The sequence below is a fragment of the Piliocolobus tephrosceles genome, chromosome 5 (genome assembly GCF_002776525.5).
Source record: "Piliocolobus tephrosceles isolate RC106 chromosome 5, ASM277652v3, whole genome shotgun sequence".
Lineage (NCBI taxonomy): Eukaryota > Metazoa > Chordata > Mammalia > Primates > Cercopithecidae > Piliocolobus > Piliocolobus tephrosceles.
The window spans coordinates 96291139-96304916 of record NC_045438.1 but is presented as its reverse complement, the minus strand read 5'-3'; the positions used below and the strand labels follow the sequence as shown (position 1 = coordinate 96304916).

The window sequence follows — 13778 nt, the reverse complement described above, 5'->3', positions numbered from 1 at the left end:
GGCTATGGTGAAGAGACTTAAGATGGCTGAATGAAGAAAATGAAGTCAGAATGAATTAAGATGACTTTACAAAGGCACACAGAAAGACATTGTTTCCTCAAGAATGACTGAATGTAAATGGGAAATATTTATTGACTGAATACAACCATATGCTTCCAGGCAGCATTGCTGTTCTGTAGCTCTTTCATATTCTTCTTACATTCCCTATGGTTGGAAGAGAGGAGCAATAGAGGGAGAACATTCTCAGTAAATATTACAGTGGAACATTCTCAGTAAATAATTACAGCAGTGCATTCTGCTGCTAGTTCAGAGCTTGACAGCAGCATTTCCATATATAAATTCTCATTACCAGGGCTGTGCCAATCAATCTCATCAACTCATTGTGAGGTAAGCTTGGACATTCAGGCTGCCTTGGACCCAAAGCAGAGTGCACACTCCTCCTTTATTACAGGTTTCATCTGCCTTGGTGCTCTTGTTTTGTGAGGCTGAAATCCTAGCCTTGGATGAAGTGATCTTCTTAGACAGAGAACTTAGGTCCAGTGGTTGCTGAAAACTGTCCACTGTGGAAGATTAAAACTCACATTTTGGTCAGAGTCCTTCTTTCCTTTCAGCAAATTGCTTTGTGTTTTTCTAAGGCTTGGTATCACATGACTTCCCCATGACTGCCGAGGTCTTTTCTGCCCTTAAGCAAGAAGGGGTGGTGTGGATGGAGACCTCAGTTACCCCTGAGTGTGATACTTTATAATACAGTGAGGAGGCCAGGACTTTTAGTATGGTCATTACAACATGTATTCTGAATTAAAATGTAAGCCTAGAGACTCTTGTGAAAAATAAACTTTCTTGCTTCAGATGAATTATTTTAAAACAGAATAAAATATGTGAAAATGATTGTGGCACCAAAGGTATAGAGAATCTGAATTTCCAGACATAATTAATATGCAAATGCAGCTGATGTTCAAGGTGGTTGCCTTCTCATGATTAACAGAAATGGCTAAGAAAGCAGTAGGTCATTTCAGTCCTGTTTAATTAGCTCTCACATGCGATAGTCCCTTAGTGACACAAGCATAAAGGGGCCACAAGGCAGCAAGTACTTTTTATTACTAAAGCAAATATATAATCTAATAAGTGGTTTCAGGTGTGCTGCCACAGATTGTTCATTTGTACATGAAGAATCTTCAATTTACATAGTTTCAACTTTAAGGACATCCTCTCAGATATAATTGAAGAAGAAAGTCTGCCTGGGGTCGTTGAATGACACTGACCTGAGACTAGCACAGATGAACAAAGTATAGGAGCGGTACAGTTAATGTGCCTACTATTAGGCAGCTATCTCAGGTATGTTCTCTGTTAATGAAGCCACAATGAAGCAAAATACCTATTGTGTAATTTTATGAAATGGGAGCACACACCAATAGTAAAGGATTGGCAAGGAGTGGAGTGTCTTAAAATGCAAATTCTCTGACATTTCACAGCTACTAAAATAATTATCCTACCTTGGTGAACTAGTAATAACTTGGTTAAAGATTTCATTTAGTATAACCAAATGTAATGCAAAAGACACATACTAAGATAAACACTATTTCCATTTTAGGACTTGCCAAGGGTAAATTTTCTTTCTTCTCTTTCTCGTACACATTGGATGCCACAAGGAATTAAATGAAATTATTTATATGAAATGGAAAAGTAAGAACATAAAGCAGTGATGAACATTTCGGATGCAACTGGTATTTTCATTACGAACCTCAAAGAAAGGAGCCTTGGTATCTTTATGAAGTAACTGTTCTTCGAGCTCTTCAATTGTCTTTTGTTGTGCTAAAACAATTTTATTTAATGAATGTTTTGAAATCAAAGCTATGTCACCTTTAGGTATCTGTGAAAAACTACATTCAGAATCTGCAAAGCTTAAAGGAAGCTTTTTGAAATATTGGCATGTCTTTAAATCATTGTATATTCTGTATCTAGCATAGTATTGGGTATATGGTAAGCATTCTGTAGAATCAAATTGGTAAAAAGTCATCTAAGGGCATAGGAAAACTTTTGAGAAACAATTTGGCCATATGAATCAAATACCATAAAGCTGTTTACATTGCTTTGACCCAATAATTTTACTTTATTGAATTTATGCTGAGTCTTAAATACTGAAGCTTATGCGCAAAGCTCTTTATTGCAATGTTATTTGCCAAACAAAATAATTAGTAACAATTAGTTTCCATTTGTTGAATATTTAGACAAAGCAAATCTTGACACATTTACTGAAAGAAACATTATGCAGCCCATAAAATGATGCTTGTCAAAACTAGATGGCAATGTGGAACATTCTTATGACGTAATAAAACTACAAAAAGGCTGACATAAAATTTGTGTGTGAAAGAACTGCAATTTTGCAAAAATTAAATACACATACCTAGAAAAAGTAGCGCTAGCATAGGTTGTATTTGGATGGAACTATTGGCAATTTTCATCTCTTTAATTTTTCAAAACTGTGCATCTTTTAAAATGAAACTGTTGAATTTAACTAAACACCCAATCATTATGCTTAGCAGCTAGTTGTGTTGAACTGAACCTTTCTTTTCTCTCCCCAAACCATTTCTATGTAAATATACTCATGGTGGTTAATTGGTTACAAAGAAGAAACCAGTTGGCTGAGGTAAAACTTTAATATAGACCTCGCTAATTGAAGATTAACATATATTCACAGATCTAACAGATCTAAGATTCTTATGAAATAAAATGCCCTTAATGAGTAGCAAGTTAGGTGTTTTTTTTTTCCTCCAATATGGCTAACTGGAGACATTGGATGCCAGTTCTCCTTAGAAAGAAGACTCGCCGTGGCTCACGCTTGTGATTCCAGCACTTTGGGAGGCCGAGGTGGGTGGATCATTTGAGGTCAGGAGTTTGAGACCAGCCTGACCAACATGGTGAAACCCCACCTCTACTGAAAATACAAAAATTAGCCAGGCATGGTGGCAGGCACCTGTAGTCCCAGCTACTCAGGAGGCTGAGGCAGGAGAATCACTTGAACCCAGGAGGAAGTAGTTGTAGTGAGCTGAGATGGCACCACTGTGCTCCAGCCTGGGTGACAGAGTGAGACTCCATCTCAAAATAAAATAAAATAAATAAATAAATAAATAAATAAATAAAAATAAGAAAGAAAAAGAAAGAAGTCTCAAAGTCACAGTTGAATAATTTTACATAGAATTTCAAGAGGAAAGTGCTGGAGTCTAGTGGAGAACTCACCAGAAGTAACTAGGGCACAGGAAAAGAAGGAAGCAAGAGGCTGTCACAGATGAAACCCAGAGGGGTGGGGTTGGTATTTCATGAAAAGGATTGGTGGGAGTGTTTTGTTTCTCCTTGCCCTGGTGGCAGATCCTTGGTATCTGAAATGTCAGAGAGCTCCTCTGTCCTCATGAACACAAACACTGGTGTGGGCAATGATCTGGGGACTTCTTGAGGGCATTGCACCAGTATACCAGCATGTACAGGGTTGCTTGTCCTCCTTCTCTACCCAATCTGCAGTGGCAGGCACCATTCTTGGGCTACATCCATTGAATGACTGAGTTCTGCCCAGGAAATCCCAGCCCTTGTGTTTCCACATTGCCAATCCCAGCATCTGCTCAAATTGCAGCAGACACATAGGGCTGGGTGATTCCAAGGGAGCTGCAGTATTCCTCTTGTTCCAGCCCTCATGGAGTGTTGCTCCTAAAGGAAAAGAGAGTGCAGCGCTCCAAGGGGACACCTCTTTGGACAAAGGGGCCTGAAGTGTGTGCTTTCTGGTGCTCAAGAGCTTCCCACTTGTGGACTGAGAGTAACTGCACTGCTTCCAGAGGAGATGTGGGTGTTGTGTTCAGCACTATGGGGAGAGTATGGTTCTATCCCAGCAGCCAGGCAGCCTTAGTGCTCAGGCACAGGAGTGGAGAAGGGGACTACTCATCTCCCTACCCCACCCACTGTTGTGGCTACAGCTGTGGCTGCTTGTCCTGAAAGTTACAGCAAGTGTAACCTTGCTAGAATGAAGGACAGCCATTCTAGGGGTAGAATGGAGGACAGCCATTCTAGGGCTACTAGGGATGACTAGAATAAACTCCCAGAATGGAGGACAGCCATTCTATGGCTGTTAGGAATTACAGCATCCCTGCTGGCTGTGTGCCTACCAGACTGGGGCTTGCAGGAAAGGTGAGGTGCCCCCTGTTCTCTACACAGAGTGGCAGTGTTCCTGTTGCATAGAACAGGGCTGAGGGAGGAGGTTCTGCACCACAGATATTTTAGTGGAGAGCCATGGGGCAACCTTTTTTTTTTAAAGACTGTTGGCTAAATTGGAGCTTGGAGATAGGCAGTGGTGTCTCTCCAATCTTAGTGTCCTGAGAGCTGGGACAGGAATGTGACAGGGAAGAAGACTGTTCTGCCTACCCAGACCATGGAGCTGGGGCAGCTCCCTCTCCTCATTGGGGAGGCCTCAGCACATTTCACCAGGAGCTTCCCTTGCCACTGGTTAGGGCTTATTTGTGCCTGGTGCCATTGGGGTATCCAAGGTTGGGGTTGGCAGTCCAGCTCCACACAGCATTGTCTCTCACTTAGGTGCTGAGGGAGCACAGGCTACCGTGCATTCCTAGATCAGCCTGTTGCCAGGGACAATGGAGCACCTTTTCTGGAAACAAAGATCAAGCACCTACCTATCAGCTTCTGCTTCAGCTGGCTCTTACCAGTAAGTAAGTACTACCTGCTGGCCTGAAGATGGAACTGCACAACCTAATACACAATCTGCCGACACAAGTGCACAGTGCTGGCTTCCTGAGACCTCTGCCATATTGGCACCATAGGAGACAGTGAACTTGCTCACATGCCTAGTACAAAGGCTACCTATAACTAAGGAACTCATATAGAGTCATTGCCGCTGAAAGCACGCAGAACCAAAGCCAAAAGACTATTTTTCCCCCTTCAGGATGTAACTATAATATATATACAACACACATTATAGTATATACAACATACATTATAGTTACATCCTGAAGGGTAAAAAATCCTGTCCAATGCAAATGAATTCAAAAACAAAAGAAGAGGTAGTTTATGCAGGCAAGAAGAAGCTCTGTGAAACCCTGGTGAAAAAACAAAGGGTTACAGGATCCCTAAAAGATTACACTAGCTCTCCCACAATGGATCTTAATAAAAATGAAATCTTTGAAATACCAGATAAAGAAGTCAAAATATTGAGTTTAAAGAAGCTCAATGAGCTCTTAGAGAAAGCTGTAAACAAATACAAAGAAATCAGAAAAACAATTCAAGATATGAATAAGAAATGTACTAAAGAGATAGATATTTAAAATAAAAAAACCTGATAGAATGTCTGGAAATAAAAAATTCATTGAAGGAATTACAAAATGCTATAAAAAGTTTTAACAATAGACTAGACCAAGTGAAAGAAAGAATATCAGAGCTTGAAGGCAGGTTTTTGAATTAACCCAGTCAGACAAGAATAAAAAAATTTTAAAAAGGACAAAGCCTTCATGAAGTGGGGGATTATGTAAAATATCCAAACCTATATGTAATAGGTATTTCTGAGGGATAAGAAGAAGTAAAAAGATTGGAAAATATAATTTAGGAAACTGAGGAAAATTTCCCCAATTTTACTAGAAATTTAGACATCCAGATATAAGAGGCTCAGAGAACTCCAGAAACATACGTCACAAAATGGACTTCACAGAGATATATAGTCATCAGATTATCCAAAGTCAGTGTGAAGAAGAAAATCCTAAAATCAGCAAAAGAAAAGCCTCTAATCACCTATAAGGGAAATATCATAGTATTAGCAGCAGACCTCTCAGCAGAAACCTTAAAAACAGAAGAGACTGAGGTCCTATTTTCAGATTGCATAAAGAAAAACTGTCAACCATAAAATCTGTACCCTGCCAAATTAAGTTTCATAAATGAAGGAGAAATAAAATCTTTCCAAGACAAGCAAATGCTTAGAAAATTTGTCAACTCTAGACCACCCCTACAAGAAATGCTCAAGGGAATTTTAAATATGGAAATGAACAAACAATATTTGCCATCATAAAAACAAACATAAATATAATACTCACAGGTGTTACAAAAGTATGCAATTGAGACTAAAAAACAACTAGGTAACAGTTAAAAGTATAACAGAAAGAAAACTTCACAGATTGCCATTAACCTTGAATGTAAATGAATTAAATGCTCCACTTAAAATATAAAAATTGGTGAAATGGATGAAAAATCGAGGTCCAATGATATGCTGCTTACAAAAAACTTACATAATTGGTAAAACACTCATAGACTGAAGCTAAAGGGGTAGAAAAAAAATTCCATGTAACACAGAAACCAGAGGTGGGAAGGAGTAGCTAGACTCTTACAAACTAAAACAGACACTAAATCCACAGTAGGAAAAATAGACAAAGCAAGTCATTATATAATGATAATGGGTTCAACTCAACAAGAAATTATAACATTTCTAACTATATATGCACTCAAAACCAGAATGATAAAACAAATTCTACTAGACCTAACAAAAGAGATAGGCGGCAATACAATAATATTGGGGGCCTTTAACATTCCACTGGCAACACTAGACAGCTCATTGACACAGAAAATCAACAAAGAAACAGTGGACTTAAATAGTAGTGTATACCAAATGGACCTAACAGACATTTATGGAACATTCTACTTAACAACTGCAGAACATACATTTTTCTCATTAGTGCATGGAACATTTTCCAAGAAAAACCATATGTCAGGCCACAAAACAAGAATCAATAAATTTAAATAAATTGAAATTATATCAAGTATCTTCTCAGAGCATAGTGGAATAAAACTAGAAATCAATCCCAAGAGGAACTCAAAACAATGTAAGTACATGGAAATGAAACAACCTACTCCTGAGTGATCTCTGGGTCAATGACAAAATTAATATGGAAATTTAAAAAATTGAAACTAATGAAAATAAAGACACAACATACCTCTGGGATACAGCCAAAGCAGTGCTAAGAGAGAAGTTTATAATGTTTTATGCTTACGTGAAAAGACAGAAAGATCACAAATTAACAACCTAATGTCACACCTCAAGAAACTAGAAAAATAGAAACAAATCACACCCAAAGGTAGAAGAAGTAAATAAAATAACAAACATCAAAGAAGAACTAAATGAAAGGGAGACTAAAAAAAAAAAAAGCATCAATGAAATGAAAAGTTGATTCTTCACAAAGGTAAAGAATATTGAAAGACTGCTAGCTAGATCAACCAAGAAAGAAGTGAGAAAATTCATATCAGCACAATCAGAAATGAAAAAGGCAACATTACTACTGATATGATGGAAATACAAAAGATCATCAGAAACTTCTGTGAACATCTCTACCCTCACAAACTTGAAAACTGAGAGGAAATGAATAGATTCTTGGAGACATACAACTTCTCAAAGTTGAACCAGGAAGAAATAGAAATCCTGAATAGAACAATAACAAATAGTTAGGTTAAATCAGTAATAAAAAAAATCTCCCAAGAAATAAGAGCCCAGGACCAGGTAGCTTTACAGCTGATTTCTACCAGACATACAAAAAAGAATGGATAAGATTGGGTACTAATCTTACTGAAACTATTTCAAAAAGTCAAGGAAGAGGGAATCCTCCTTAGCTCATTCTATGAAGCCAGTGTCACCCTGATACCAAAGCCAGGCAAGGACACAACAAAAAAAGAAAACTAAAGACCAATATCCCTGATTAACATAGATGCAAAAATCCTCAACAAAGTACAAACAAATTGAATCCAACAGCACAAGAAAAAGACAATAATCATAATCAGATGAGCTTTATTCCAGGGATGCAAAGATGCTTCAGCATATAGAAATCAATAAATGTGATTCACCACATAAACAGGATTAAAAACAACAACTATATGATCATCTTTATAGATGCAGGAAAAGCATTTGATTAAATATAGTATCACTTCACAATAAAAGCCCTCAAGAAACTAGACATAGAAGGAACATACCTCAAAATAATTAAAGCCATATATGACAAACCCACAGCTAACATCATACCGAATGGGGGAATATTTGAAAGCATACCCCTAAGAACTGGAACAAGACAAGGATGCCCACTTTAACCACTCCTATTCAACATAGTACTGGAAGTTCTAGCCAGAATAATCAGGCAAAAGAAAGAAATAAAAGGAATCCAAATAGGAAAAGAAGGAGTCGAATTATCTGTTTGCTGCTGATGATATGATCTTATACATACAAAACCCTAAAGACTCCTCCAAAAGACTCCCAGATTTGATAGATGAACTCAGTAAGTATTTGGGATACAAAATCAGCACATAATATCTGTAGCATTTCTATATACCAACAAAGATCAACAAGCAGAGTTACAGAACACTGCTGAAAGAAATCAGAGGTGACACAAACAAATGGAAAATTGTTTGATAGTCATGGATTGGAAGAATCAATATTGTTAAAATGGCCATGCTTTTTTTTTTTTTTTTTTTTTTGGAGACAGAGTCTTGCCCTGTCACCCAGGCCGGAGTGCAGTGGCATGATCTCAGCTTACTGCAACTTCCACACCTCTTGAGTTCAAGTGATTTTCTTGCCTCAGTCTCCCAAATAGCTGGGATTATAGGCACCCACCACCATGCCTGACTAATTTTTGTATTTGTAGTAGAGAAGGGGTTTCACCATGTTGGCCAGGTTGGTCTTGAACTCCTGACCTCAAGTGATCCACCCACCTCAGCCTCCCAAAGTTCTGGGATTACAGGCGTGAGTCAATGCACCAGGAAATGGCCATACTTCTTAATCTCCGAATTCAATGCAATCCTATCAAAATATCAATGCTATTTTTCACAGAATTAGAAAAAACAATACTAATATTTATATGGAACCAAAAAAGAGCTCAAATAGAAAAAACAATAAAAGAACAAAGCTAGAGGCATCACATTCATATTATACTACAAGGCTATAGCAATCAAAACAGCATAGCACTGATATAAAAATATATATATAGAATGGAACAGAGTAGAGAACCCACATACCTACAACCAGTTCATCTTTGACATAGTCAACAAAAACATACACTGGGGAAAGAAAACACCATTCAATAAATGGTACTGGGAAAATTGGATAGCCATATGCAGAAGAATTAAACTGGACCAACATCCCTCACTGTATATAAAAATTAGCTCAAGATAGATAAAAGACTTAAACATGAGACCTTAAAACTCTAAACATTATAAATGGAAACCTAGGAAAAACTCTTCTGGACATTAGCTAGAAAAAAGAATTTGTTACTGAGGCCTCAAAGGCAAATGCAATAAAACAAAAAATAGACACATAGGACTTAATTAAAGTAAAATGCTTGTGCACAGTAAAAGAAATATTCAACAGAGTAAATAGATGTCAAACAAAATGGAAGAAAATATTTGCAAATTATGTACCTAACAAAGGGCTAATATCCAGAATCTATAAGGAACGCAAAAAACTCAACAAGAAAAAACTAAATAACTCCATCAAGAAGTGGTCAAAGAAGATTTCTTAAATAACTTAAAACAGAGCTACCATTTGACCCAGAAATCCCATTACTGGGTTTATATCCAAAAGAAAATAAATCATTCTACCAAAAGGACACGTACACTCTTAAGTTCATCACAGCACTACTCACAACAGCAAAGACATGGAATCAACCTAGGTACCCATCATTGGTGGATCAAAAAATAAATGTGGTATATATACACCATAAAATACTTTGCAGCCATAAGAAAAGCCCCAAAAATGAAATCATGTCCTTTGAAACAACATGAATAAAGCTGGAGACCATTATCCTAAGCAAATTAATGCAGGAACAGAAAACCCAATACTGCATGTTCTCACTTATAAGTGGGAGCTAAACACTGGGTCCCCATGGACATAAAGATGGCAACCATAGACACTTAGGACTACTAGAGGGAAGAAGGCAAGAAGGAGACAAGGGTTGAAAGACGTTTTCTTCAGTACTGTGCTAAGTACCTGCATGGTGGGGTCAATTGTACCTCAAAACTCAGCATCATGCAATATACCTATGTAACTAACCTGCACATGTATGCCCTGCATCTAAAATGAAAGGTAAAATTATTTTAGAAAATTAACAAAGGACATGAACAGATATTTTGCAAAAGGAGACGTACAAATGGCCAACAAGCAGATGAAAGAAAGCTCAATGTCACTAATCTCAGAGGAATGCAAATTAAAACCACATTGAGATACTATCTCACATCAGTCAGAATGGCTATTTTTCAAAAGTCAAAAAATAACAGATGTGGAGAAAAGCAAATGCTTATGCACTGCTGGCAGAAATGTAAATTAGTATGACCTCTATGGAAAACAATATGGAGATTTACCTAAGAACCAAAAATAGAACTACCCTTTGATCCAGCAATCCCCTGCTGGGTATCTACCCAAAGGAAAAGAAATCATTATATCAGAAAGATACCTGCATTTGAATATTTATTGCAGCACTATTCCTAATAGCAAAGATATGGAATCAACCCTAGTGAACATTAACTAATGAATGAATAAAGAAAATGTGGTTATATATCAATGGAATGTTACTCAACCAAAAAAGTGAATGAAATAATGGCTTTTGTAGCAACCTGGATGGAACTGGAGGCCACTCTCTCAAGTGAAATAACTAAGAAACAGAAAGTCAAACATCACATGGTCTCAGTTAGAAGTGGGAGCTAAATAATGTGTACACAAAAAAGACATAAGAGACTGGAACAATAAACACTGGGTACTCAAAGAGATGGGAAAGTGAAAGGGGAGTGAGGGATGAAATATTACCTAATGAGTACAACGTACCCTATTCAGGTGATGGTTACACTAAAGCGCAGATTTCTCCAGTATGCAATATACAGGTATAACAAAACTACACTTGTACTCCCTAAATCTATATTTAAAAAAAAAAACAAGTAACATGTTAGGATTTTTTATTACGCAATTATCGGACATTGTTTCCTAGAAGTAAGCATATAACAAATGGCAGTTTTTTTGATAAGTTTATTTCATTTCACTTCCTATATATATAATATATTACATATATTAAATTATATGTAATACATTAGAATGTATATATAATTATATAACATATATAATTAATGTTATATATAATTATATATATTTGGAATTGTGTATAATAGCTGATATGTAATATATAAACATAGAAAAAATAGTTAGATTAACAGTATTAATGTAACAAAAAATCTAACACAGCTGCATTGCTTGATCAAATCTATAAAATAGTCAAATTGGTCTACTTCATCAGATTCAGTTCAGAATATACCAAAATCTCATTATTTCTAATTAAAATGATTTTATAAATGTAAACATTTATATATAATTGATAATTTAATGAAAAAGTGAATACACTTTTGCTTCTTTCACTATTGTTTACACGTGACAAAACACGAAGAAATCTTTTCCAGAAATTTTTTTTCTCCCTCCAAATGCAACCACTGAGAAGTTTCATATAAAATAATTGATGGAATCACAGTTATTTTGTGACTTACACATGCAATGACTGTTAATTTTACTTTTTCATGGATATTCCAAACTAATACTTTAGTTAAAATGTTTATCATCTTGAAGCTATGGCACCCTTAAAGAAAACTTTAACCTTATTGACTTCAAATGTCTTTAAAAGATTGAGTATATTATAATAGTTAGGCTTATCCTTACATAAAAAAGTCACACTTTCTCCAACAGTTTTTTTTTCTTTTTTTTAAACACATTTTTCTTAAAACATCCTGTTTGTGGCTTATTTTAATTTCATATTCAGATGCAGATTTGCCATAAGAACATACACTGCCAAGTACTTTTACGCGTACAACTTCAAAAACAACCAAATTTCAAAGTTGGTTTTCATCATAAACCCTGAAGATGAAGAATACTTGCTATTTTATAAGGGAAAGCAACTCATGATTTCATTGTGAGAAGGTAAGAAATACTTTTCTTTGTCTGACCATAAATGACTTAAAACATTAATTTTACCTTTAGGTTTTATTTATTGAGTTTTGGTGGATAAATGGAGTCAGTTTCATGGATCTACTAATGTTATTTGCATTAATAATAGGAATTTTCAATGAATGTTTTAGAACAGCAAATAGGATGCATTCATCTCTCCTATTTTGTTAATATTCACTGCACTTAAGATCATGTAGTAAATATTAAATCAAGTGAAAATCATTTCTGATAATTATTCAATCAAGCAAGCAATATTTATTCAAGGCCTACTATATACTAGCCCATGAGATAAATTGGTGGCCTTGTTGGTTCTAAATGTTCACTTCTATAAGTAGATTTTATAAATAAGCAATTTAAAAATAAACATTTACATAACTTACCTTCGGTTCCTTGAACTTGGAGAAAAATCCAAAAAACAAAAATAGCTCTCCTAGTTTCCAAATACATTCTGGCTTTTGTGCATTGGTAATTCTGATAACAATCACAGAACAATCTCAAATCTCATTAAAAAGTAACAGAAATGTGAAAAATAAATACTGATACCAGATGATAGAGGATAACCTTCTCGGTTTACGTTTATGAGGATGTTAATTTATGAAGAACAGGTAGCAGTGTCTGTTTCTGGAATAATCTGCTTGTCTTTCCCTCAGGTGTAATCTCTGCTTAAGGGACAGCTGGAGGAACCTTTATCTCATTAACCTTCTGGAGGAGCATCTGTCAGCCTAACTCCAGGACCCTAGATGCCATTATAAACAAGAGTCTACAGACCACTTTTTTCTTAGTTATTCACCTGTTACAGTGACACGGAGAGCCAGGGGAAGTCCTGCTAGAGAATAAGGCTGACAGTTAGGTTCAGATGTTTTCCAAAATGACATGTACAAGAAACATCCATTAAAAGAGCTTAATTGCTGTCCCTGAAAAGATATGGTTATGCAATTTGTATTAGTCTCTGCAGGTAGCGAAGCTGTCTCCATTCTCTGCTGTGTTCTGCTTTATAAATTGCTTTTGATTTGGAATTACATACAGGTGGCTTTTTTGTTTTAACTCTGGTTTTAATGTTTAAAATCTGTACACACTGAGTTTAAGGAGTCAAATACTTTTTTTCTACAAATTTTGTAAGAAAAAAATTGTGCCTTTCTTCTACCCAGGACTTCTTTCAAAGGGGAGCCATTTTTACTTCATCAAGCTAATTCTTCTAGTAGTCTCATTTGCACTTCTAAATAACATGCCTCTATTATATTTTGGAGGTTTTCACTTTTAGGTATTATCAAATAATGGATATTGAGAATACCTTTACTTCCACACACATCCTTTCCACTCATCATAAACATCTTTCCATCTATCTGCATCAGTATTATTGTAATTTTAGTTTTTGAATGTTTGGTTTTATATTATTTTGACTGTATACATGCTGCATATTGTGGAGCCATGAAACACACTGCAATTACTACTCTATATTGAGCTCTTTCTTGTGTTGTAGACATTGTTCTTAGAGATTCCATAGATTATCCATAGATTACTCAATATGACAATATAAGTACTATTAATATTATGTCTTTTAAATTTGAGGAGAATAAAGCATATGTGGCAGAGCCTGTTTGAACCTAAAGAGCCTGGTTCAAAAGCCTACACTATTTTTTTTTTGTTTGAGATGGGGGTCTCACTTTGTCACCCAGGTTGGAGTGCAATGGTGTGATCATGGCTCATTGGCTCATTTCAACCTCAACATCCCTGGGGTCAGGTGATCCTCCCATCTTAGCCTCCTGAGTATCTGGGACTGTAG

The 13778-nt window shown here is 36.1% G+C and overlaps 1 protein-coding gene across 2 annotated transcripts in view; it reads right to left on the bottom strand.

Moving 5' to 3' along the window:
• IMPG1 (interphotoreceptor matrix proteoglycan 1) overlaps nt 1-12628 on the bottom strand; it is a 147184-nt gene extending 134556 nt beyond the window's left edge. Inside the window, exon 1 of one of the 2 annotated variants that reach the window (XM_023219279.1) lies at nt 12376-12628. In XM_023219279.1, the coding sequence (XP_023075047.1) occupies nt 12376-12442 (67 nt within the window). In that variant the 5' untranslated portion in view covers nt 12443-12628. The remainder of the gene's footprint in view (nt 1-12375) is intronic. The other variant, XM_023219278.2, reaches the window with a different exon arrangement.
• Nucleotides 12629-13778: the final 1150 nt, after the last annotated feature.